At 47.5% G+C, this 25600-nt stretch overlaps 1 protein-coding gene across 1 annotated transcript in view; it reads left to right on the top strand.

Moving 5' to 3' along the window:
• Positions 1 to 25132, top strand: part of CNPY1 (canopy FGF signaling regulator 1) — a 59043-nt gene extending 33911 nt beyond the window's left edge. The window contains exons 3-5 of the mRNA XM_025993897.2: positions 16045 to 16248; positions 18049 to 18145; positions 22130 to 25132. Coding sequence (XP_025849682.1) covers positions 16045 to 16248; positions 18049 to 18145; positions 22130 to 22167 — 339 coding nt within the window. The 3' untranslated portion in view covers positions 22168 to 25132. The remainder of the gene's footprint in view (positions 1 to 16044; positions 16249 to 18048; positions 18146 to 22129) is intronic.
• Positions 25133 to 25600: the final 468 nt, after the last annotated feature.

Raw genomic sequence — 25600 nt, 5'->3', positions numbered from 1 at the left:
TGGAGCCTGCTTCTCCCTCTGCCTACAGCTCAGCCTTTCTCTCTCTGTGTCTTTCATGAATAAATAAATAAAGTCTTTAAAAAAAATGTCCGGTGTTTGGAGAAGAATGGAAGCTTCGGGGTGTCCTGTGGAAGGAGGTAGACGAGGGGCTGCCCAGCTCACATTGCCTGGTGCAGCCAGGGCACCAACTCCCGTGCCTGACCTAAATCTCCCTTCACCCCGGTTTCAACATGAACGGCACATAGGTGACAGCAGCCCATCCCTCCAGCAGAGCTTACTGTTGGACGAGAAGAAAAAGGTGACGTGTGAGCAGGGCCGATGTCGCCCTGCTCCCCGAGACCTGGCCTGGCTCAGGGACCAGCCCCTCAGCTACGAGGAGCGGAGAGTGTTGGCATGGACAAAGCTCTGATTGAGAGACTTTAAATTTTATATTAAGAGGGTCTTATTCTCCTGCCCATTGTTTAAGTCAAGTGAAAAAATAATTAGGCTCTTTGGGCCCTTCTCATGTCTTTCTCTGTGAACTTTCTGGAAACATCAGAGGGAGGGACCCTCTCCAGCCATGTTGAATGGTTGGAGTTTGGACCATCTGGAGAGCCCCGCTCTCCCTTCTGTATGAAAATGTAGAATTAAGGGTCACCTCTAATATTGCAGAGGCCACTAGACTTCGCTGATCAGATCACCTGTTCACCAGGCAGCTCTCGGGCTGGCCTGAGGTTCCAGGGAAGGCACTGAGTTCTCATGGAAGGGGCTCAGGCGATGCCCCGGAGGCTGGGGCTCTGTGGGCTCCTGGGTCCCCCAGCAGTGGGCTGACTGCCAGCCGCTTCTGGGCGGGAGGAAGTCAGACCAGGGACACTTGGGTCTGATGATGCCGCTCTGGGCTTTCCAGGGTTTTTTTTGTTGTTGTTGTTGTTGTTTTTAAGAATTTTACATCACCCAAGTGACACACAGTGATGTTAGCCAGAGGCATGCGGACCCTTGTGTCATTCACCCTTCCCATCCACATTCGGATGGTCAGCAGTAGGGAGCTCCCCGCAGCTTGTTCCACGTTCACCCATGCTCACACCAGCATCCATGCCTTCAGTATTTATTCTGTTTCTGTCTTTTCATCATTTAAAAATAATAGTAAAACTAGGCTATGTTGATCTTCTGGAGAATGTGGAAACATGAAATAAAATAAACTCCAATATTAAGTTTAAATGCTTTCTCTGTGCTCTAGGCTGTGCAGTGCCCCCATCCATACGCTGAAGCCCAGACCCCCCATGAGCACATGGACAGGGGCCGTTCAGGGGGTCGGGTTCATGGGGCCACGGGGGTGAAGGGGCCCTGATGGGACTAGGGTCCTTGCGAGAAGATAGGGAGGCACCAGAGGCCCCTCTCCCCCAAGTGAGGACTTCCCTTCTTGGGAGTAGACCCTGCCGGCATCTCCATCCCAGACTTCCAGCCCCAGAACCATGAGAAGTCGCCTCCTCTGAGCCCCTGGACACTGCTGCTCTGTGATGGCAGCCTGAGCAGACCGAGCCACCCCCTGAGACGATGCATCACCGACCCCCCCTGCCTGATGGACAGAGACCCAACCTGATTCTTTTTTTTTTTTTAAGATTTTATTTATTTATTCATGAGAGACACACCGAGAGAGAGAGAAAGAGAGAGAGAGAGAGAGAGAGAGAGAGAGAGGCAGAGACACAGGCAGAGGGAGAAGCAGGCTCCATGCAGGGAGCCCGATGTGGGACTCCATCCCGGGATCCCAGGATCACACCCTGGCTGAAGCAGCGCTAAACCGCTGAGCCACCTGGGCTGCCCCCCGCAACCCAGTTCTGTCAGTGTCCCCACCATGGACCGTCTACCGAGGGACATGCAGGTCTGTCCACTGCCTGTCCCCCCATGGACTGTCTACCAAGGGATGTGCAGGCCTGTCCACTGTCTGTCCCCCCCCCGTGGACCGTCCACCGAGGGACGTGCAGTCCTGTCTACTGTCTGTCCCCCTGTGAACTGTCCACCAAGGGACGTGCAGCCCTGTCCACTGTCTGTTCCCACCGAGGGACGTGTGTCCAGTGTGTCACCAGCCCCAGCAGCATTGCAGCCAGCCCCCCGACAGCCTGTCCTCATGTCCGGTGAGCGTGCTCTCCACAGCATGGGCTCCCTGAAGGGCAGGGGTTGGACCATGTGCTTTCGAGGGCATCATGTCCCTGACTCTCTCCCGGAAGCTTGCGGTTCCATGGCGCTGCCAGTGGTGTAGGAGAACTCTCCTGCATTTTCCCCAGCACTGGGTTCGGTCATTCTTCATTGCTGGGAGTGTGGGTCACAGAAGGTAGTATTTCACCCGTGTCCCCACGTTGCTCTCACCGGTTCCAAGGGAAGCGAATCCTGTCTCAGCCGTGTGCACCGTGGACTCGTGGCCTGTACCTGCCTTCCGTCGGCTTCTCTCTCGAGTCATGATTGTTTCAGACTCTGTGACAGGAACAGGAGCTGTGGCCCGCCCTACCTGCTGCACCTGCGCATCCCCAGGCACGGGGTGTTGGTGGCCTTGCCCCTTTTGGCACCAGACAGTCTTGAGTCGATGACTGGGGTTTTCTGGTCTCGTTTAAGGCGGCCGCCCTGCTCCATCATACCAGCAGTTTTCTGAATTTTCTCCCGGTCGTTTGTGCCCTTAGGTGTGAACGTTGCTGCTGCGTGGAGTGTGAGGTGGGTCCAATGTCCTCTCTGTGTGGGTGGAAGCAGGTCACAGGGGCTGGTGCCACCTAGGAAGCCAACCATGCCCCTCCTCACTGGGCCCGGATGACACGTCAGAAACGGAAACACAGACATATTCCTAACATCAAAAGTATTTTTGTCGCTTTTTTAAGAGCATTTGTTACCTTCTACTCTTTGTCTTAGCAGTTTGTAAACCGCCATAACCTTTGTCCCGAGCCCCAGTCCCTAGACCTCACAGCTGAGGATTTGCTTCTAGCGCCTTCTCAATTTCTGTGAACTGAAAGAATAAAAGAATAAATGTTTGCTTGCAGATGTGCCGCGTCTTCTCTATTGGTTCTGCGACATGTTTGGGCACTGTGCCTACGGTTTTGGGAAGACTCTTGGAAGGTGATGGAACATCAAGGGAGAAGGAGGATTCATCACCTGTTAACTGCCTGGTATTTCGTCTGATGCTGAGCATCTGTGGACCAGGCGTGGGCCTGTCGAGCCCAGAGGAATGGGGAGTCTGTAGACGAGGCTGGGGTTTCTAGACAAGACTCAGGGGCTGCGGCTCTGTGCTCTGCTGGGTCCAGCTTACCCAGGGGGCAGCTCCCCACAGCCAGCCTCTGGGCCGGGAGGTGAGCCTGTGACAGGCTCCCGTCCCCGGCTCTGCCCTCTCCCTGCCCCCCGCGCTCACTCTCTGCTGTTAGCATTGCTGCTTGCGCGGACTTGAAAGTCGGCCACGGTCACCATTGTGGGGACAGAGGCACCATGGTCCGCGATTAATCGAATATTCTAGTGAAGGCAGAAAATGGCAGCTTTAGCATTTGGGCACGGAGAAGGATTAAATGCTACAGCACCCTCAGGGAGAAGGAATAGAACAGATGATTCGGTACCTTTGAACAGATTAGAAATAACAATTATGAGAGGGCACAAAGTGATGGGAGAGAACGGAAGGTTGTCGCTGCTTAGCACAGAATAGGGTTAATTAACCAGATGCTGGCCAGGCGCGCTTCCTTTCGTCAGTACAGACAGCAGGTGTCACAGGAGGTGCCAGTCCCCAGCTGACCCCAGTCTTCCGGGGCCCCGGAGAGGATGGAAAGCCCTCCCCATCCTGTCTCACCTCACCTGTCCTGGGGGTATGTTCACAGCTCCACTCCAGCCCAGGGGACAGGGGGCCACCCGGTGGACCCAAAACCAGACCTGCATGTCTCTTGGGGTTGCTATGACAAAATACCGCAGATGGAGTGGCTGAAACAGAAACCCGATTTTCTCACAGGTCAGGAGGCCCAAGTCGCCAGCCGCGGTGTTGGCGGGCCTGGGATTTTCTTGAGCCCTCAGGAGACATGGGTTCCCATCTTGCCTCACTCTGGCAGTGGCTGTAACCGAAGTCTCTGCCTCTGTGGGCACAGGGCAGTCCCCTCTCGGGGCATCCGCATCTTCTCTGCATCAAACAAGGATGCCAAGCCTTTCGGGTCAGGACCCATCTGGAGTGAATGCGATCTCATTGAGTTAATCTTGTCTGTGAAGACCCTGTTGACAAATAAAGCTACATCCACAGGTACTAGGGGTTGGAGCTGGACCATGCCTTTATGACGGAGACACAATCTGACCCATGACAGGCTTGCTGACCGGGGGCCTTCCTGCCGCCTTTGTGCTGCCCTGAGACTGCAGTGGGTTTTCGTCTCTACCCTGTCATCTGCTGGGCCGTGGCCGGCGGTGGGGGTGCTGCAGTGGGGGGCGGGCACTATCGCCTCTGCCGCCCTCGTCATGCTTGCAGGCTGCTGAGCCACGGCTGGCGGAGGGCCACCTGGCTGGGGCTGGCCTTACCACCCTGCCCAGAGCCCCATGGCGGGCACTGCGCCCTCTCCCTGCAGATCAATAAATAAGGGTGTTAAGGGAAGCGAACCCTAACCCTGACCCCCCGTGGCCCCTCTGGAAACCCTGCTCCCTCCCCCCGCCACTCCCAACCCCATCTGGCTGTGCGGCTGAGTGCCATACCCTTTGTCTCTGATGTTCGAATTCATTTCCGGTACATGAGGCTGTTCTCATCCAGGCTGGTTCAGACCATTTGGCAAGAATAATTTCACAAGCCTGGTATTAGGCGCCACACAAAAGTCTAAATACATAATGCATTTTGTAATTCTGTCACACTCAAAACAAGCTGTCAAAACTGTCTGCATGACTTATCCTTAATAAATCCCTAGTCCTGTTAATTGCTCCTTATTCCACTGAATAAGAGTTGTCGGAATCCACAAATCGGGTAAAGAATGGAGGGATAATGGGGATGCATTTAGAGGATTGCCACTGTCTCTCCCCCAGGACAGAAGGGGCGAGGGCTGGTGGTGGGCACCGTTCAGCCGCATGTGGGGAGGCCGGGTCTCCTGAGCCGCGGCCTTGGGCCTGGCAGTTTTCACACCGTTCTTCCCACGGAGACTTCAGAGGGAAAGTGAGGCATTGAGTGCCTCCGACAAAGGTCACCAGGATGGGGGACCAAGTTCGGCGGCACTAATTCTCCTAGCAACAGTGACTTCGGGGGCACCTCCTTGGTGCTGTGGGGCATGTACACCAATAGAGATGCACAGATGGGTCTCAGGAGGACAGCAAGGATACCCAGGAGCACCCCATGGGGGCTGGAGGGGTCTCTGCCCACTGGACCCCGACACTAGGGAAGGCCTGCAGCATCAGGCAGAACTGCTTGCCTCTGGCTTCAGCACAGAGACTGGTGTGTGGACTTGAGCAGGAGCCCTCTCTGTCGGGGGCTGCATAGGCTCTGATGTCTTGGGGTGGGGGGCAGGAGCAGGCCCGAGAGCATGCCCAGGGGCTGCACACTAGCACTGGCCCCAAACGCTGGGTAAAAACAGCTTTGCTGTCCTTCCGGGGCGATGCAGCTTGCTCACCATGTCGTGAGTACACACGCATGTGTGTGTTAGACATATTTAGAACTAGTGCATCCTCCAGGAGAGAAGTGCTATTGGTATCCAGGAAGGGACTAGCAATGCTGGTGAAGGAGTGGAGACAGAACCACGTCACGTGGGCAGGAGTCACATGGGCAGGGGTTATGTGGACAGGGGTCATGGGAACCACAGGAGCAAGACCACCTGGGCTGAGGGGCTTGGCCCACGGAGCAGGGCTAGGCACGCGGCTTCCGCAAAGAGCCAGACAGTGCACAGTTTAGGCTCCGTGGGCTTGTCTGCCACTGCGATGTGGGTGGACGGAAGTGGCTGCGTCCCAGGAAGCTTCATCATGGATGCCGGTATTTGAATCTTATATTATTATATTTATATTATTATATTTGAATATTATATTATTTCACATAAGATTTCTTATGTGAATCTTATATTATTTTCACATAAGATTTCACAAAATCTTATTCTTCTAATTGTTTTCAGCCAATGATAAAATGTAACAGCCAGTCTTGGCTCACGGGCTGTATGCACACAGGTGGGGGCCCCCAGCACTAACAGAGGGCTCCACCCCTGGCCGACATGGTCCCTGTGTGACGTCAGGTGTGGGGGGGGGCAGACCACCAGGCCACCAGGGTTGAGAGGGCAAGGACCACTATGATTTCATTCAGTGCTGCCTCCCCATGTGTAGCACAACCTAGCACGTCATAGATGCTCAGCAGGCAGTGGCCACGGGATTCGCTGTCACTGTGTAGGCTGTGACCTGTGCTGGACCCTCTCTACTGTAGGCGTTGCTTCATCCAGCATCTTTGGGGGTCCTGCCTGTAAAGCCCCTGGCTGTGAGTCCCCAGTCCCCAGCACAGCACTCCGTGGATCGAGCTCAGTGAACTTGCTCGGCCTCCACGATCGTAGGGCCCAGCTGCTCAGCTGACGTCCTCGGGAGGCCAGTTGCACCCACAACCCAGGATCCCAGGGCCTGCAACAATAGTGGACCAGGATTTCTTCTCTTCGGGAGCTTTCTGGGGAGTATTTCTTACCCTTAATTTGGAAATGTAACCTTCCAGGGTCTGGGTACCAACCAGCAGAAAGATAATATTTATCTCAATAAAGAGAAAGAAAGAAAGAAGAAAGAAAGAAAGAAAGAAAGAAAGAAAGAAAGAAAGAAAGAAAGAAAGAAAGAAAAAACAGATTTAACATTATCTCTTGGGCATCATAATTTTTAAATAGTGAAAAAGATGATTCCGTTCTGATGGAGCAACATAATCTCCTACCTACTTCAGAATGCATTGGCAGAAGCTGCGGGGACTGCGAGTGCCGTGAAGAAGTAAAGGAGCCGGTGTGGCTGCCAGAAGGGTGCTGAGACGTGCCTCGGGGTTGCGTCCTGTGTTTCTTGTGGTCGTGATGGATCTGGGCTATGGGGCCTTCCGCCACCTGCTCTCGAGCTGGGATGAAGAGCAGAAACGGAGACCTGGGGTATCTGAGGAGCCTCAGGACTGGGCAGCCTGTGCTATCAGTTCTCCTTGGGGGAAACCATTGGAGAAATTCAGTGATTTGGCCCACAGCTTATTTTTAGAGTTGTCTTTCTGTCCTTAGCCTGCCTGGGTTTAACGGGCTGCCCAGAAAGGGCCAAGTTGAAAAACAAAACTCGCTGAAGCGTGTATCAAGGACGACTTCATTACCCCGAGTTGAGGGCCACGTCCTGAGAAGATAACCCAACAGAAGAAACGCTGCATATACAGAAATGCAGAGACGACTTATTTTATAAATGTCGGCGATCCTGTAAATGTCCCGAGGTCAAGGTGCTGGGACCTGGGCTATAAATCCCACCCGGGGCGAAAGGCGATGAGACCGTGCCCCAGAGAGTGGTGTGTGCTGGAGGGCCCGCAGCTGAGGTTGCACGTGGCTGGAGCTGGAAGGGGACGGGGTTGGGTGGCCGCACGTGAGTCCTGTTGCTCGGGAAGAGGCAGCATTTTATTGAATACTCGCTCGTGAGCATGGTGATTTATGAAGACTCGGGGCCACGATGAGGAAAACCAAACCAAGCCCAACAAAAAGCATGTTCTTTAACATGAACAAAGTGGATTTATTAATAGTCTCTTGGCCACAGACATGGGTTGGGTTGGTCTCCGCCAATTCTCGCATTTGCACGCGGTCTTCCCAGACCAGAGGGGATGGCAGAGACCTGGAGTCCGAGCATCGGCGGGAGAGCAAAGACAAGAGGGACCTCATCCTCAGCCCCCGAGGCCTGGCGGTCTCCTCAAACACTAAGAGCTTCCTAATGACTGCCCCCCTCGGCACCTACACGACATCTGGTAGCCTCCCCATGACCTTCTGAGGCAGGAGGAGGGGCAGCCTCCCAGCATGACGTGGCACAGACCTTTCCATGCTGCCTGGGTGGGCGCAGGAGGACATCAGGGTGCCCTGGGCCTGTAGGGCTCTGGTGCAGGAAGACATGTGCTTCCACGGGCTTCCAGCCCCGAAAAGCAAAGTGGAGCATGGCTCACCACTGCCCTGCCCACCGTGCGTTTGAAGAACAGAACAGGAAAATGATGCCACTCGGTAGGAGCAAAGCAATGGGTTGGAGAATGTTCCGCCCTGGGATCCAGTAGAAGGCCTTATGTGGGAGATGGGCCAAGGAGCTGCTGGCACCTGATACCATTCTTCGCTTCTCAGATTTCTCTGAACATCCATAAAAGATCTCGGGTCTGGAAGTGTGTTCGCTAATAAGCAATATGGTGTCTCATTGCACTCAGCATTCATCAAGAAAATGGGGGCATTTGGCTGCCCCCCAAGATGCCGTCTGCATGACATTTGGGTCTGAGGACCAAGGCATCTTTCTCAGGCTATCTCATACCTGCTTCTGAAGACGAGGCTTTCAACCAGATCACGCCCTTCCTCCCATGCCTGTTGCCTGCTTTTTCTACGTGAAACATGGCAGCAGTGACGAAGAGCCCGGCTTCTGCTACGGCCAGCTTGGGCAGCTACAAACTCATCTCCACCATGGGCATCATCCTTGGGACACCGAACCTCACAGCCCACACTTACTTCCCTGTCCACACAGGCTGCCTGTGCGCCCTGGTAATGTACAGGGCTGGGCACGATAGGTCTGGGCAGGGCCAGGGCTCTGGGACACCAGTGCCAGGGGCTAGAGACACGCTCTGAGTGCCAAGGGCCTTGGTGCCCATGCTGGCAGCCCTCGATGCTGAGCAGACAGGAGGGGGAAGGTGCTGTGAAGAGAGATTCGTAGGGCTCTGCAGCGATGCCGAGGTCGCCAGTGTGTCCCGCTTCTCCGACCTGTGAAGGACATCTCTCCTCGCATCCCATCAGTAAGGAGGGCGCAGTAAGGAGACATCTCTCCTCGCATCCCATCAGTAAGGAGGGTGCAGAAATCAGTTTATGCTCCTTAAATTGGCGTAACTTTAGGGACACCTGCAAAGTAAAACAGCCTCTATCAAAGTGAAAATAATAATAGCACTGGAAAGTGCACTTAATGTGCCAGGCTCTGGAAGGATTTCCCTACCAGTTTCTTGCCTGCTCAGGGACAGCATAAGGCCTGTGGCAAGGTTCCCGGACAAGCAGGCAGGTCAGCAGCTGGCTAGGCCAAAGCAGACCAGAATGGAGGTGTCTGGAGGCTCCCCAGCCCAGCATGGCGTCGGGACAGAGAATATGGGGTCCTCACATGCGCACCAGGGCAGACCCGTGTGCGCACTGTGCTGGTCAGCATTGGTGGCTCAGCCGGGCCAGGGTGTCCTCATGGTGCCCAGCCTGTCTGGATCCCCTGCCATCTCTGCAGAGGTTCGGCGTGATGGGCTTGGGCTGTGGCTGCCATGGCTTCAGGCTGAGGCCTCGTGGTCTTTGACTGTATTTGCAGCTCGGGCTGCCACCAGCAGAGACTGAAGACTGGAGGGCCTTAAACACCACAAACTTAGTGTCTCTTCATTCTAGAGGCTGGGAGTCTGGATCCAGGTGTGGGCAGGGCGGGCTCCTCCCAAGGCCTCCCTCCCCGGTGGGCAGACAGGCATCTTCTTACACCTGCACATGGTCATCCCCCTGCATGTCTGGGTCCTGACCTCTTCTTCTTATGAGGAGAGCAGTGACCCCAGGTTAGCTTCATGACCTCTGCAAAGGCCCTCTCTCAGAATGAGGCCACATTCTGAGGTCCCGAGGGTGAGAGGTTCAACACAGGAATTTAGAGGACACGATTCAGCCCCAGAGTGCCCCCTACTTGGTCACTTGGTGGGGGCGTGGCATGTGGCTATGGCTGAGGGCAGTGAGGAAACAGCCTGGCCCCGAGGACTGGCCGGCAACATTACCCAGCTGGGCTCTGACCCTGGCTCTGCCCTCTTTGTGCCTGTCTCCTCGCCTGGCAAGTGGGGGGCAGGCTGCAAGGTCTCCAGGCTCCAGGAGCTGAGGGTGGGAGGGCAGGAGATGTGGAGAGCAACAGCCTGGCAGTGTGACAGCCACCACCTCGGGGGTCTGGGCCGCGGCTGGCCGTGGATACCTGGCTCTTCACCCAGAAAAGGGGGGGGGGGGAACACACCTCGTCCCACACAAAACTAGTGTTAGGGATAGAATAAGGTAAGATTTGTCCAAAAAAATGGATTTTTAACAAATATTCCAGAGGTATGCCACCACTCACGACGGTCAAGAGCTCCTCTGTTGAACCTGCACACGGGTGTGCAATGTCTTTGGCTCTTTCTCCCATGGGAATGGATTTGGGTTTCCACGCCTCTGCAGTAAGTGTGACTCCATCCAGGGACTGGTCAGTGACGGACTGTTGAACGTGGCTGAGCCCTTGTGTCACCACGTGTGTGTGTGTGCACAGCGCTCGGCTGTGTGTACAAAGAGGATGAACGCACACAGCACACCTGGACACACACACATGGACATGTGTGCACATGCGGACACACTTGTACGGATGCACGTGCTGAAGGTTTCTGGCTGGAGGAGAACCAAGGCTCAGAGTCTGGGGTATCAGCCTCAGTGGTGTCTCCGCCCTTTTGTTCCTTTTGGATTTTTTTTCCCAATCAAGTGAATGTGTTCCTTTTTTCATTAAAAATGTTTTTAAAGGAAACTGCGTTGTCCTTCTGGTCCGTGGAAACCAGTGCGTGTGCATCTCCACATCCGTGAAGGGAGAACACGGGGCTTCCAGGATCCCGCCCTGCTTCCTCTGAGCCGCTGCGTTTTCTAAGGAAATCTTATCATTTGCCCACAAAGTGGGGACAGGCCACCGTAGATTCCAGAAACCTGAGTTTTCACCTTTTCCATTTGTGGAAAGTGTTTGGTGAAGGTGGTTAGAAACAAGCAGCCACGCGACTCAGTGTGTGTTTTGGGACCGCGATGGTAAAAGATCCCCAGGTTTGGGGAGAGGGCAGGAAGCTGTGAAATAAGGAGACAGAGACCCTGCGAATGAGAGCTTTAGCTCCACCGCTGGACAGGGAGCCACATGACCGCTCCGGAGCAGTTGCTGGGCCTCCACCAGGCCCATCTTCTTCCAGGATCCTAATGTCAATTCAGAATCACAGAGGAGTCCCCTTCAAAACCACCTGAGTGATCCATCTGACACGTCACGGAGCTCAATAAACATGTGCTGAGTGAACAGACACACGCACGTCTTACTCTGTGGACACTGCCACGCGGTTGCCTCTGCCTTGTTAGGCACCCTCCTAGCCACGTTTTTTTCCTTGAATCTGCCAAATCCTTCCGGGATTTGCCAGTGAGGGCACAGCTTAGGAACACACCAAACACACCGGGGAGTGGGTACCCGGAGCCCTTGCTTAGGGTGATTTTTTTTTTTTTTTAAAGATTGAAAACATTGTGACACTTTCATGCAAATAAATGCATTTTCCCCTATTTTGCCTAAAATGTGTGAAAATGAAAGGTTTTTCTTGAAGATGAACAGACTACTTTATAGAGCGGGAAACCAAATGTGAGTGCCAATTTTGCATTTGATAATGAAAGTAAGGTTTTTTTTTTAAACTTCCAGGAAAAGTCAACTTGAGTTCAATGACCCCATCTAGGGTTCAACAATGATGATCCATTATGTAATTTTTCTCTGATTCTATTCATCACTCTGAAGTTGGAAATAGGCCCCAGAATCTTAAAAAAAAAAAAGTGATTGAAACTTTCAGTTTTGAATTGTAGGAAAATTCCCCCCAAAACCACATTGTTCTTTTTTCCTTATTTCTAGTTTCCTCACAACCTGAGCATATACTTTGTTATAAGATGTCCAAGAATAAGAAAAGGAGACACTTGTAAAATATTTTATTTTAAATGATAAGAATGACTCTTTTCATTATTCAAATTAAAGAAGGCAAATGTTGATGTTATTTTCATAAATTGACTGTGTCTTTGTGGCAAATCGTGCTGAAATCTTTGTGTTTTTTCCCCCAAGGTTTTATTGATTGCAGAAATTCACCTGTTTTCACATAGAATTAATGGTAACTGGAAACTGATATTAATTCTGTTATCTGTTGGCTGGCCTTAGTTCCCTAAACAAAGGCTACTTAAAAATCTCTGTTATTGATTAAGTCCAGATGGAATTCACTTCTTCTGATACACAAAACACGGGAAGATTTGTCCGTCTGTATTATTCCTCATCGAAATGAGCTCCTCTAGCTTTCTAATTATATTGTCTAATAAAACTAAACAGTCAATTCTATTTGCATATTATATGAAGTGTTATACAACAAACTCATAGCAGTCAATTAACATAAAAGCTAATTATATATCTCATCATCTTACAAGTTTCTGAATTCATACTTCCCCTGTTGTAGCCTAGAGCAAAGGAGGCTTGAATGTTCACTTCTAAATATTGACTTTTAACTAATATCAGAAGTGATTTCAATATTCTTGTGGATGAAAGGGGAGTGATTAAGCTAGATGCAATATTTGCTATCATGCAATTAAAATTTCTACATTAACTAAACCTCGCGAAAGAGAATCTTTGCAACAATATGAGATCAATTACCAGCCACTTAGCAGGTTAAGTCCTGGTTCCATATCTGAGGAACGCTCAAAATAAAGAAACGTGGGATTTATTCGAGATGGCCGGACTGTCAGCAAAGAGACAGATCTACTGCGAGGATGTCTCCATGTCCAGTTGCACACTGCAACATAATCGTATTCCTGCCTAATTGTGATAGCTCTCAAGCAAGAAATTCGCTACAAGAGGAACAGAGGCACAGTAATGAACGCACAGGGGAGGCAGCCTGGGACTGCGGCCGCAAGGTGCGGCTCGGTGGTCTAGAGCGAACCCCTCTCCGCTTTTCCAGAGGACCCAAAGCCAAAACTTGCAGCTTCTCTCCACCTCCCCCCAGTGCCCCCTCCCCCTCTTGCAAGTGTGGGTAGGTCCTTCCACCCCCATTTCACTGCCCGCAGAACAGGCACAGGGGGGGCAGAAGGCACGGAAAGAAGAAAAGAAACAGACACCAAGTGGGATCGAGAGTTGAAGGTTTCAGAACGGCCAAAGTTAGGATTTCCTTCATTTACCATCGAGTCCTAAGGATCGCTGCCGTGCGCCAAAGTCCTACCAGGGGAGTCGGGTGGAAACGGACTGGAGATAAGGAAACAGCCAGTGGATCGGGTTTCTCCTGGTACAATGATGGCGGCGGCTCCATTCATATTGTAATGAGGTTAGTATCTCCGGGCCCGGCCTTCCAGGGTGGAGGCTGCCCTCCCCGCAGATTACAATAGGAGTTGCTTTATTGACAAGTACTATTCAAAACCTTCATAGTATTGAAAGAAAGACTTCGTTTTATTCCACTTGTCTCAATACTTATTGCACTCTTATAATCAAAACACTGTGAGGGCAGAAAAAGGCCCAATTATTCTATGAACAGTCTTTAGATTTCCTGGAGGCCGCTCAGCCAAGTGGACTCATTTTAAACACCAATCGTGTGCGTTTTAACAAACGTGCAAAGAGCTGCGATGCTTCGGCGTCTTGGTCTTTGGAATCTTCCCGCAAAATGGGATGCTTTGATTGAGATTTTAAAAAATATATATATATATTTTTTTTTTAATCTTCTGAAAACAGCCTCCGGGGATCTCATGTTGGGTGTTTTTCCTTTCTTGTTTTTGGTGGAGATTGCCGTGCAGCACTTTCTGAGCTATCTGCCGACAAACATTTTCTACTATTCAAGAGTGCTCTACTCAAAAGAGCCAACCAATGACGTCTTTAAAAGCCCGTGTGCCTTCGGACTCGTAAAATCGACAACATTCGCGTGTTGATCTCTGGATATAACATATTTGTGTTAAAAACCGGCACCAGGCTAGTATACTCAAACATGTAAATGGACACTTGCAAAATTGAAAAAAAAAAATCCTGTTGTGTGGAAAGTTTTAAGGTAGGGACTGTTTTTAAAAAGTGCCAGCCCCGGACACAGACAAAAAGCATCTCAAAAGTAAGCTGCGGAGGCCTTCCACCCATCAGCCTCTGGTTTGCTCCCATCTGAGATGCTCGGCACAGTTCAGGACAATTTTAAAAAACGTTTTGGAGAGTGGTCTCAAGTCAACGTGAAATACTGGGATGCGTTGAGGGTTCCCCAAGCTCTTCAGGCTCAGACCCCTGCCCCCCAATGATCCCCACCCCCGCCCTGTTTACTTTTCCAATTGGGAAGGAGTGAGGAGGAGGGGAGAGGGCCAGAATTTCTCCCTTACACTTCGATTTTTTTTTTTTAGGGGATACAGTCTACTCCTCTCTGTGAAGTAAAATGCTGCTTTGCTGACACCCAGAAAGTGCCATGAACCGTGTCTCAGAGCCATCAGCTAAGGAGATACACTTAAAGCAGGCGCCTGGCAGGAGAAAACCATTATTCTGCTAATGATTTGCCTGATTAGCTGTAATTAAGAATTTACCTCTGTGTTTTATAACTTGCAGACCCAATACATATTCAATCCTTAGCTCCTGTAAGGTAATAAAACAGATTTTCGGTTTGCTAGTTAACCCGTGTATTGTGTTTGTTTGTTTGTTTGTTTAACAACGCAGGGCTCGGTTGGCATAATGAAAAGTGTAAGTAAAACACCATTTGTATTCGGGAGGCACTTTCAGCCACTTCCTTGAGGCTCCTTTGACTGTAGACATAAAAGCACACGCACGCTCGGGAGTTTGTAAAAACTTGGTGTTTCAGTGAATAAACAAATGCGGTGGGATACTCCAGCTCCACGAAGGATTTAACTGCGAGAAGGAAGGAAGGCGTGGGCCTGGGGAGGGCCGGCCTCAAACCAAGTTTTGGGGGCCCCGGGGCGCGCCAGCACCGTGCACTCGGGGGGGCCGCGAAAAGTTCATCAGTGGGGTGTTTCTTTGGGGCTCTCCCCAGCGGCGTCTGGAGGCCTCCCCCGGGGCGGCGGCGCTGCGGGGCGGCGGGGCGGCGGGGCGGGCGCGGCCCCGGCACCTGCGGCCAGACGGCGGGGCGCGCGGGGACCCTTTGTGCGCCCCGAGCGCGCCTCCAGGCCGCGCGGCCGCCGGCACCGGAAGGGTTCACACTGCGTCTGAAAGGGGACAATGGAGTCTGGATACATCCACGTCGCAGAAACCGAGTTCATTTGCGATGCAGCCCCTTTCACGGCGGTTGTCATGCAAACTTCCTACTTTGATCAGCGGAGGGTGGAGAGGGAAGGAGCCCGCGGAGGCCGGGCCGGCGCGTCCGAGGCGCCCTTGGCGGGTCCCCGCCCCCTTCCGGAAGGAGCCGCGGGGACGCAGCCTCCTGCACCTTGACCTGTCTAGACGGGCCCGAGGTTTTGTCTCGGTTACCAAGGGCGAGGGGCGCTCTTTGACCCCCGCGCGGGGCGGAGGCGCTGGCCCGAGGGTCCTCGGGATCCTCGCCGGATTCCGGAGGGAGCGGGGCGCGCGGAGACGGGCACCAGCTGTTGCGGAGCCCGGGGCCGCCCCGCCGCCCTCTCCCCGGCGCCCGGGGCCGCCCCGCGCCGCCCGCGCCGCAGCCGGGCCTCCCCGCTCCGGCCCGCGCCCGGGGCGCAGCTGCGCGCTCCTCCGCGCCCGCCCGCACGGAGGGCGCTCGGCCTGGCGGGGCCCACGCGTCCCGAGCCCGCCGCTGTCCGCCCTCCCTCCCCCTCTCCCTCCGTCTCCCCGTCTCCCTGCGCTCGCTCTCTCTCCGTCTATCCCTTCTCTCCCTCCCCCGCTCTCTTGCAAGTGAACAGTCACGGCCGATTTCTGCAGTCGGTGCCGTATCTGCACGTTCCGTGGCCTTAGGAAGCGGTCACCTGTATGAGGGGGCCTTCTCCTTCGAATTCAGTTCTTTTCCCCCGGCCACTCTCAAACACCCGCACTCTCCCCAAAACCCCGTGCAGCCTAACTTCTGAAATTCTGCAAGTAGCGGTGTAGTGCACAGAGGAAAGGAGGAAGGCCGGCGTCCCGGCGGTCCGGGGCTGGCGAGTGCCTCCGCGCGCCTTCCCTCCCCGCCCCTGAGCCCCGTGCGCCTGAAGGCAGCCTCCTGCCCTGTTGTCTTCACAGATGCCCTTAGCCCACTCGGAGGCTTTCCTAGCAGACCTGTTGGATGGAGTGTGCGAGCGGATGAACGACTACAAGCTAGAAGAAGACCCTGTGACCAAGAAGAAGGCGTTTAAGAGATTTGCTCCAAGGAAAGGAGACAAAATATACAAAGAATTTAAAAAATTCTATTTTTATTCTGATGCTTACAGACCTTTGAAATTTGCGGTAAGCTCTCTTCTTTGCAGGTGAATCCTCTGCTCCATGAATACATTTTTGTCCCTTTTTTTTTTTTTTTTTTTTACTATTTGCTTGGGTGGTTGTGTTTCAAGACACTGAACATTAAATTGTTATCTGTTTGCTTTATTGTCCTGCTACATTTTCAGTGTTGAGCAGGCATTTAGAAACTTGCCTTTCTGGAAACACCTCACGGGCTGTGGAGATGGGAAATATTTTCCAGAAAGTGCTGTTGCAGCCCCCAGTGACTTTAAGACACAGTTGGCATATTTCTGTGCTCCTATGGGGCTCGGGGAGGGATCCCGGCGGGTCCTGTGGCTGGGGCAGGTCTCCTCCAGGTTCCCACAGAAGGAATCAGGGGTTGAGGCTCCTAGGTTAGAGTCTAAATTAAAATGAATGTCGTTTTCAAATATTTATCGCCAAATGATGGAGGAAGAGTGACACACATCCTCCTCACCCCCCTTCAGGCTTCACAGGAGAGAGAGAATTTCTTTCCTGAGTTAATTCAAGTATTTTAGCAGAAACTAAGTTAAACAAAGACTTAGGTATGGTAGCTGGCTTAATGCCAAACTTCCGTCCAATATAGTGTTTATTTTAGATGAATGCTGGCCTCTGGCTTGCTAGAGTGTGCCTGGCAAAATATATTCCAATATATTTCACTTTACTTAATGCTGTTGAATCAGACAAAGTGATGGAAAAGCCTGTTTAAAAAATGTATTAAGTTCACACATTGGCCAAAATGTCAGGCATGCTGAACCCCTGAAATAAGGGCTTTAGCCGACTTTTGAAGATTTCATTTTAATTAAAAAGTATAGGCAATAATTCCAGGTTGAAAGTACCCTGGAAGAGAAATTGCAATAAGTGAGTGTGCTTGCATTTCACAGGTTTTAAATAAATACATTATAGTGGAATTTAAATATTTTTAAATGCCATTTAAAAATTTTAAAGTCTTGCTTAATGAACTTGGAAAATGATTTGCAAGTCTCGAGTGAATGCCCTGCTGTAGCTTCCCAGTTCCTGAAACTGTAACCTTTGTGGGTCTCTAACACAGACATGTACTTACTTCACTTGGAATTTAAGATTTTTAAATGCCTGGGCGAACATGGGCTCCCTCTCCTCTGAAAAGTTAGATTTTGGGGTAGGAGCAAAGTGAAATTATGACTGGATCTCTAAACAGTATGAAAAGAAACTTGCCTAAGTAACTGTCAAGCATGTTATCCACAGTGAAATTGAGGATGAGTTGGTTTTGATTGCTGAGAAAGCCTAATTGTTTTCACCCTTCAGACTCTGTTTTAAAACCACAACATGGATTATTATGTTAAATCTGAGGGAACCCGGTTTAACCATTTCGAGGAGCTGTGTCCTTTAAAGGGTACTAAAAAAAAAAAAAAAAAAAAAAAAAAAAAAAAAAAAAAACGAAAACAAAAACAAAAAAAACGGAAGGCGAAGACCTTTCAGCTCCACCCAGGAGACATTTCTTCCTAGTCTTGGCATTCCAATTTAAGGGAGAGGACCAAATACCAGATACAAAGGACTAGTTTTTCCTTCCTTACCCTTGTCTTTCAACAGGACTAATCAGTGGGTTAAGTCCCAGGAACATGATGCAATTAACATTCTGGGGAGAGAGTTAATCCAGGGCAATGATGTCTTAAACCGAAGGGGCTAATAAAAACGGACCACCTTGGCAATACGATTTTATATTTTCGGCTAAGAAAGTGTTGGTAAATGCTTCTTATGAGATGCCCCGTGCGTGTGGATCTAGCCACCTATGCCGTTATTCCGTTTCCGCAGTGCGAAGCCATAATAGAGGAGCATGAAGACGAAATATCCTCACTTATCGCCCAGGAGGCACACCACCTCGCTGACAAGCTGTGCAGTGAAAAAGCAGGTACTGTGTCTGATGTAACATGTGTCCTCCGCTCACCCACCCTTCTCCCTCAGCTCTGCAGCATCTTTTTTTTTTTTTTTTAAACCATGCCTTGCTGTCTCCCCGCCACCAATAGCTCTCCACTGAATCAGAAAGACACCCTGTGAGAGAAAACAGACAGACCAAACCACAGGGCTACCTCGGGGCTCTGGTTGGCACTTCTTTTCCTCTGCCTGGTAAAGGAAGTCTAAAGGACTCAGTTTCCAGATGTTAAGGAGCACATGCTCATCAGATTTGGATGGATCCAAAAACATTTTCTGTTTCTAAACTCCGAGAGATGGAATTCTCCATCCTGGATCAGGAAGGAGAATCTCCTAAAGACTTGCTTACAATGACAGAAGGTGGGGTCTTTATTTAATACAAGATTTTAAAAGTTTTTTTGTTTGCTGATTTGCGAGGGGTGCTGGATATTTTGTTTTTCAAGTTTATTTCCCAGAAATCCACTTCTTTAAAAAAAAAAAAAAGTCTTTTCTGGCAGAGGGTAGAAAATAAAATTTGACTCATATTCTTACACTCACACCCCCACATGCACTCACACTCAGAAGCAGGAAAAAAAGGACCAGAACTTGATTTATGCAAAGTTGAAACATGTTACCCCCTTTGAGCCCTCCACCTGTTTGGTAGAGTGTAAGCCTTCTAGTGGGGTGTCACCGATGCTTACTCAGTACATTTCCAAGCCAGGAAGACTTTTCAGATATCTTTGACAAAATGAACGAAGCATATGGAGTGATTTAAAGTCCTGGGAGTGCTTTTATACAATTGCAGAAGCTTGAGATATTTAGCAATTGTTTATAATAAAGTATAATATACTTGTACCCACATTATCAGATTTAGTGCCAAACTCCTTAGAATAATACTCACTGCACCTTTGTAGACAAATATCCATGTCATCAAAGGTTATCAAACAAGAAGGTTATAAATCCACGTTAACAGGGAAAAGTTTTCTTGCTCTGAGTAGATAATGGGATAGTTTTCTGCTTAAAATTCAGTTTAAAAAGATAATAATAAAAAGATGAAGTCCAGTTTTCCATGGAGTTCAGCTACATAATGTTGTAGTTTGTGAAATTCACATCCGTAAGTGCATAGCCACAATTTTCCAAAGAGAGTATTTTGGAAGTTTTTCAGACAAGTCAGAGATGGATGTATGTATGTTTGAAGATACGAACAAAAATGGGATGATCAAATATCTGTTTTCCTATTTTTTCCTCACAAAGGGTTTGGATTCGTCATAGTCATCTATGGCAAATGCAACAATTTGCTCTATAAACACCTGTTCAGACCTTACAGAATGACCTGAGAAAGTTTGACCAAGTCTTCACAGCAGCCCTTGACACAAATAATCAGAGCCTGGGGGAAAGGCTCTGTCCCTAAATGCAGCAATTTGACTTCTTGAGTTTAATAATATCGTCTTTTCACTCCTTTTGCATATTTATAACTGGAAATAAAAATTCACAGGAACCCAAAAAAAACAAGAGCATAGGGTGGAAACCTAAGATTTATGCAGGACTGCTGGTGTGAAATAAAACATGAGATAACTAATTCTTAATAGCATTTGGTTGTTTAAAAACCGGTTAAGTGCTTACACTAATAAACATAAACATCAGTGCCTCAGAACTACTGAGAATCCATGCCAGCACCCCCAAAGGGTAACCACCTCCTGGCTTAGCATAGTGCAGGGGAGTGAGTTTTTCCAGGTGTTTCTCTGTGAGACATATTTATGAATGTTCTAAACCATTCATAAATTAAAAACTGTGAGCACAATTCATCTTAAAAAGAGGCTAGACTCGCCCCCCACCCAGACTTCCCCTACATTTAAAGTAAGTTAACACCACATAACAAGGTGGAGTTTTTTCAAACTTAAAAATTATTGCCAGAAAAGGCTAAAGCAGAACGCCCATGGGAAAAATTGCACTTAGTGACCCCGGTGACAAAGAAGTCGTGAGTTTGAACATACTGGGACAGTTTCAGATTCCCGTGTAAAAGGTGAGATGCTCACACTGCAGAAAAACTCGGCGCTTTCAGATGTAATGTATGTACAAGTATAGCAAGTGTCCTATGAGAGCACGGCGTCCATGCCCTGTTCCGTCAAGGTAATACTTTATCTTGTTCCATTGTCCAGCAACTTTGGTGTGAGTGATCTCCACGATTTAAAGATGTTTTAAAGATATGGCCATGTGTGTGTATGTGTGTGCGTGTGTGTGTGTTTATGTGTGTACGGGAGGCTCAGAAACCACATTAACATGCTACCCAGTGTGTACTGTGTGCAAGACCTTCTACACTTGAGGTCTGCTAAAATGTCTACATACTGCTTTTAGGGAGATTATTTCTTTTAAATATATATTTCTAGAACTAGATGTTTAATTGGAAAGTTGATCCCTTTTTATACTTTGTATATACGTGTGTGTACATATATCCATGTGTTTGTTATATGTATGTGTATATATATATATGAATTTTGCTTTTTTTCTCTTTAATGTAGCTCATTTCGCTTTATTTTTTAATACTTACATAGGAGCAGATGAGGGTATATTCACAGATTTTAAAACCATCTTTCTTGAGGTATAATTGGCATAAAATTATAAGGGGTTTAAAGTATATATCTTGGTAATTTTATATGTGTATATATATTGTTTATATATCTATTTAATTAACACTGGATCCTTTAAGTATTAGGGTCCTACAGCGTACCCCCCCCCCAAACAGACAAATGAAGAATGATGGAAAATATATCTGTTACATTCAAAATGACCGTTTGGATTTAAAAATAACACATCAGTGGGATTTTCATGAACATTATGTGCCACCTTTTGAATAAGTAAAGAAACCCTCAGTGAAAGGCGATAGATAGGATTGCAGATCGGTCTGTGGACGCCCCTGCAGCTTTATTCACTGCATAAAATAAAAGTTATCAAATCCATCCTGTTCTTGGGGTGTGAGACAGAGTAATAGGGATACCCCATACATAATCTGTTTTTTTTTTTTTCCCAGACAAAATAAGAAAAGTGAGTTCATTAGATTTTCCTGATGGAAAATTTTGTGGCACATGACCCAGGCTTTGCCAGATTGTCATTTTAATGTCTTGAAGTCAAAATGGTGTTTCAAAATCTTAATAAGATATCAGGTCATGATAAAAAAAAATGTAGCTATATTCTACTGATGGTAGAGAACATACCACTGTAGATCATGGATGAATGGATACTCTGAGGTGTCTGGGGCTCTTCGATAGCTGGAGTGTGAGGGTATGGATGTAAATACAGAAATTTATTCTGTATACATGTTATTCCTGCTTTGATACTAAATCTTAACATTGAAACCATTAGACTGATGAATCTGTCACCCACATATGGAATAAGGAACCAAGTATCCTGAGATGTTTAGCCTACATTTAAAGGAAAAGCATTTTTACCTTTTTGTGTATCCTTCCCAACACGAATGGGGGTGTTGAATTATAATATACCAAGTAATTACTTTCAAAGGCCAGTATATTTTCTTTTTAACGTAAATTCTGTAGTTAAAAGAATCCATAGCCTTTCTAAAGAGAGTTGGCATTAATTGCTTCCAGTTAGAAAAGTAGTGTGTATCAAAGGGCTCCTTGAGTTAAATGCCAAGCATGCTGTGCCCCAATTTAAAGCATTTCTTAAATACTCCCAAGGCCATGGGCAAAATGGTAGGATCCCTGGGCTTTGGTTTTTAAATATTCCAGGAAAAAAATGCTGGAGGATAGAACAAAAATAGCAGAGCATTGGCAGGTGTTGAGGCCAGGTTTGGGGTCCTGGGGAGTAGATTATACCCTTTTTTATGCCTTTGTGTGTATTTGAAATTTTCCATGATAAAAAAGTTTTTAAAATGTGCTTCTATAAAAACGTGTTTTTTACAGAAAGTTAGGGACTCACATGCTGTGATTAAATGTGATTGTAATGCTGTATAACTTTTTTTTTTCCCCAGACCTCTGTGAAACCTCTGCTAACCAAATTGAGCTTTAGGATGCCAGTTCTACCAGTTAGTGAGGAGGAAAGCCACAGCTCCACAGGTCAACATCTGTTTCATATCTTCATTTCTTCATGCAAAGAAAGTTTATATCTCTTGTTTATGCCATGTTGTCTCAAGTGTGACTTTTTATTGAAAATCTGTTGTTTGGCATCATGACAAACTTGGTTCTTTCTATAGGGGAGGCTGAGGAGTGCATAAAACAAATTACCTTCGTGGATTTGGGTACTGACAGGTTTGGGAGTAAATAATTTAATTTTATAATAAGAAAAAAGTGAAGCTATTTCATAAATGAAATAAGGGTTTGATAATGCATACTGTATATTTTATCCACGTCTACAAGTATCATGTTCTATTTGATAAGAACTTGATTTGATTTCTTGAATACTTGATTGGTCATGAAATCAAGAAAATATATTGCCACAAATTCCAGATTATGTATACTTCTGGTTATATATGATGATCAATAAAAGAAACCAACTTACTTTATATCAGGAATGAAATTCAAATTGCCAGCTTTAAACATAGAGTTTTAAAACTTTTTAATCTCTAAAATGTAATTGCGTAAAAAATATTTTTATCACGAACAATGCAGTGGCCTTTCTCAAGCATACCTTTTGAATTCAGATGATTTAGAAAGTTGATTTATTATTACATTGTGTATTCTTCGAAGATGACACCAATGAGCATGCTTTGTTTTACTGAAAACTCTATTGTGTGTGTGTTGTTTTCTTTTTTTTTTTTGAAAGACTTCCAGCTAACGGTTAGTAGGTATATTTTACTACTAACTAACCTATTATTCTCCCATTGGGGTGTTCTTGTCAGTGTGGAGATGGTGGGGAAGTGGGACTTCATGAGAAATTACCTACTGAACACATTTAGTACCAGGACATAATAACCTGTTCTCATATTACAATTAGTTCATTTTCTCTGTTAAATTTACATTCAATTGAATCTGATTTAATTATTTAAAATGTCAGGGTGTATCCTACACTTCTTTATTTTATTTATTTTATATTTCATTTTATTTATTCATGACAGACACAGAGAGAGAGAGAGGCAGAGACACAGGCAGAGGGAGAAGCAGGCTCCATGCCAGGAGCCTGACGCGGGACTCGATCCCGGGACTCCAGGATTGCGCCCTGGGCCAAAGGCAGGTGCCAAACCGTTGAGCCACTCAGGGATCCCCCTACACTTCTTTTTAAAAAGAAATGCTCATTGTTGATGGTGAGAATTTACTAGGGAGGATGATCTAAATGCTGGCCCGAAGAGCAAAAGCTATTTGCCATGTGTTACATAACTGCCTAGAAAACATTCAGCTGAGGCTTTGGGGAAGGGATAGTTCTGAAACTTAGGAAAATTTACCAAAATTAAGAGGAAGCAGTTTCCACTTTTCTCCCTCTTCCATCCCACTTCTTTTTGGAAGTCAGATTTTTAAAATTAATGTCTCTTGTTTATCTGGGAAAACTGAGAGGCATGTGTTTTTCGGATGTGTCTGCAGCTGGTTACCAGGTATAAACCATGCATACTGTGACCCCATGAACCTGCATTGCAGTGTACATAAGACGGAAATAGGATTTCAGAATCATTCGCACCATTTTCAAGTCACGGAGTAAAGTTGCGATTTAAAACACAGTCCCTACATCTTTATGTAAACCTGTCTATTTAAGATTAATTCAACATTTCGAATAGTGAGCTGTAAACATTTCCCAAACTTGGGCTTCCTTGTAAGTGCGCTGCCCAGGAACGTGATGCCTTCAGGAAAACCTGGTGGATACGTCCTCCCCACCACACCCAAAGCTGGAACATCTGTAATTGTGGAAATGTGACCTCAGGCTTCCCAGACTCTCACTAGCAATTGTCACAAATTCTCAGATCTAGACACTGCTGATGCTTAGAGCACAACAGAACATGTGGGCTCCTGTTTACAACCCAAGTGAACGTGAGAGGTATGCCTTCCTTCCCCGACGAAAGTGTCTCACGGATGATTATGCTTTTGCTCCTACTGGAGCGAGCCACCAACCTTGCCTCTAATAGGGAACATGTAAGGTTTCACCGAATATGGCTTTTCAGTTTTTTCAGTTGTTTCTTATTTCCCAGGAAAAAGTCATGTCTCTTATGATATGTTTGACATCTCATGCCTTCGATACTTTTCCCTTTTCTTTCCAGAGATTTTTTTAAAGTTGTGTGAATATTGTAGCTAAGTCACTGATTAAATGTACATTTGTGGGATAGACACAAACCACTGCATTTCTTATGGCTGCAAATATTCTGGAGTTTCCCTGTAGGGCATAGTCAGGTTGTGCTGCTTTTGCTAATGAACAATAATGGGACAGAGTAGTTGCTTGCTTTAGCATCCCTCGGAGCCACATTTCTGCCTTCTTAATGACGTTTATTGACCCAAACCAAAACAAAGCAAAAAGCCTGGGAAAAAAAAAAAAAAAAAAGGCAGCGCCCAGAGTGTGGCACAAAAGTTTCTCAGAGTCAATGAAAAGCAACCTAATTCTGGGTCAGGAAATTTCCTGAAGGAAAAAAGTGTGTGTGTATGTGGGGGGTGGGGTGTGATACTCATTAAAATAACGGGGAGGGTAGACACATTTGAAGCAATGGTTTCAAGATGTGCTTTATGAGACAGGTTCTTTGGGTCTCCCTGGAAGATGCTGGGAACCTGTTCTCATAAAGAGAAACCAAATTGGCTGATGCACTGTTTATATTTTGTTATGTGGATTACTACTTTCTAAGAATAAGCCAAGACCAATGAATCCATTTCACCAAGGAGTGGAAAGTGGAATTGAGCCCAAGTCCCAAATGGGAGAGATCAATACTTTATTTACTAAGACAAGCCCTTAAAAAATAGAGTCAATAGCTGGTTATATTTGTTCTACCTATTTCTCTGCTGGGGTTGATATTTATTCATATATGTAATGGCTTTATCTAAATAAAAGAATTTTAAACTATCAATCTTAAAATTCAGATTATAATGGAATATGAGAAAAAGCTCTTCTCTGATGTGATTTTGTGGCCTGCTTTAAAATTTGATACACGTTTTTTTAGCTAATCTTAAAAGAGCTCATCTTAAATCTTGAAGCCCATTCAATAACATGTTGCATCATTTTATACCAAAATGCAATTAGCAGTGATATTAAATTGTCACAATACCTGTTAGATACAAGTGTGCATTTTGTTTTGATTTTCTGCCTATAACTAAATGCACCTTTATACATTTCTTAAATTCCTCAGATTATTTGTCTACATTTAGGAACCAAATAGGTAAAAGACCTGATGAGATAGATGAAACTGAAATACAGAATCATAGACAGTCATTGCCTTTAAGTTACCAAGGAAAAGATCCAGCAGGTGACAGTGTCCTCTCTGGAATCATATGTGCTGCCCCTGGCCCTGAACGTGTATTTGCTGAGGAGGAATGGC

This window comes from Vulpes vulpes, chromosome 7 (assembly GCF_048418805.1).
Source record: "Vulpes vulpes isolate BD-2025 chromosome 7, VulVul3, whole genome shotgun sequence".
In the NCBI taxonomy this organism is placed as follows: domain Eukaryota; kingdom Metazoa; phylum Chordata; class Mammalia; order Carnivora; family Canidae; genus Vulpes; species Vulpes vulpes.
The sequence above is the reverse complement of the archived record's forward strand: the minus strand, read 5'-3'. Positions and strand labels throughout refer to the sequence as shown.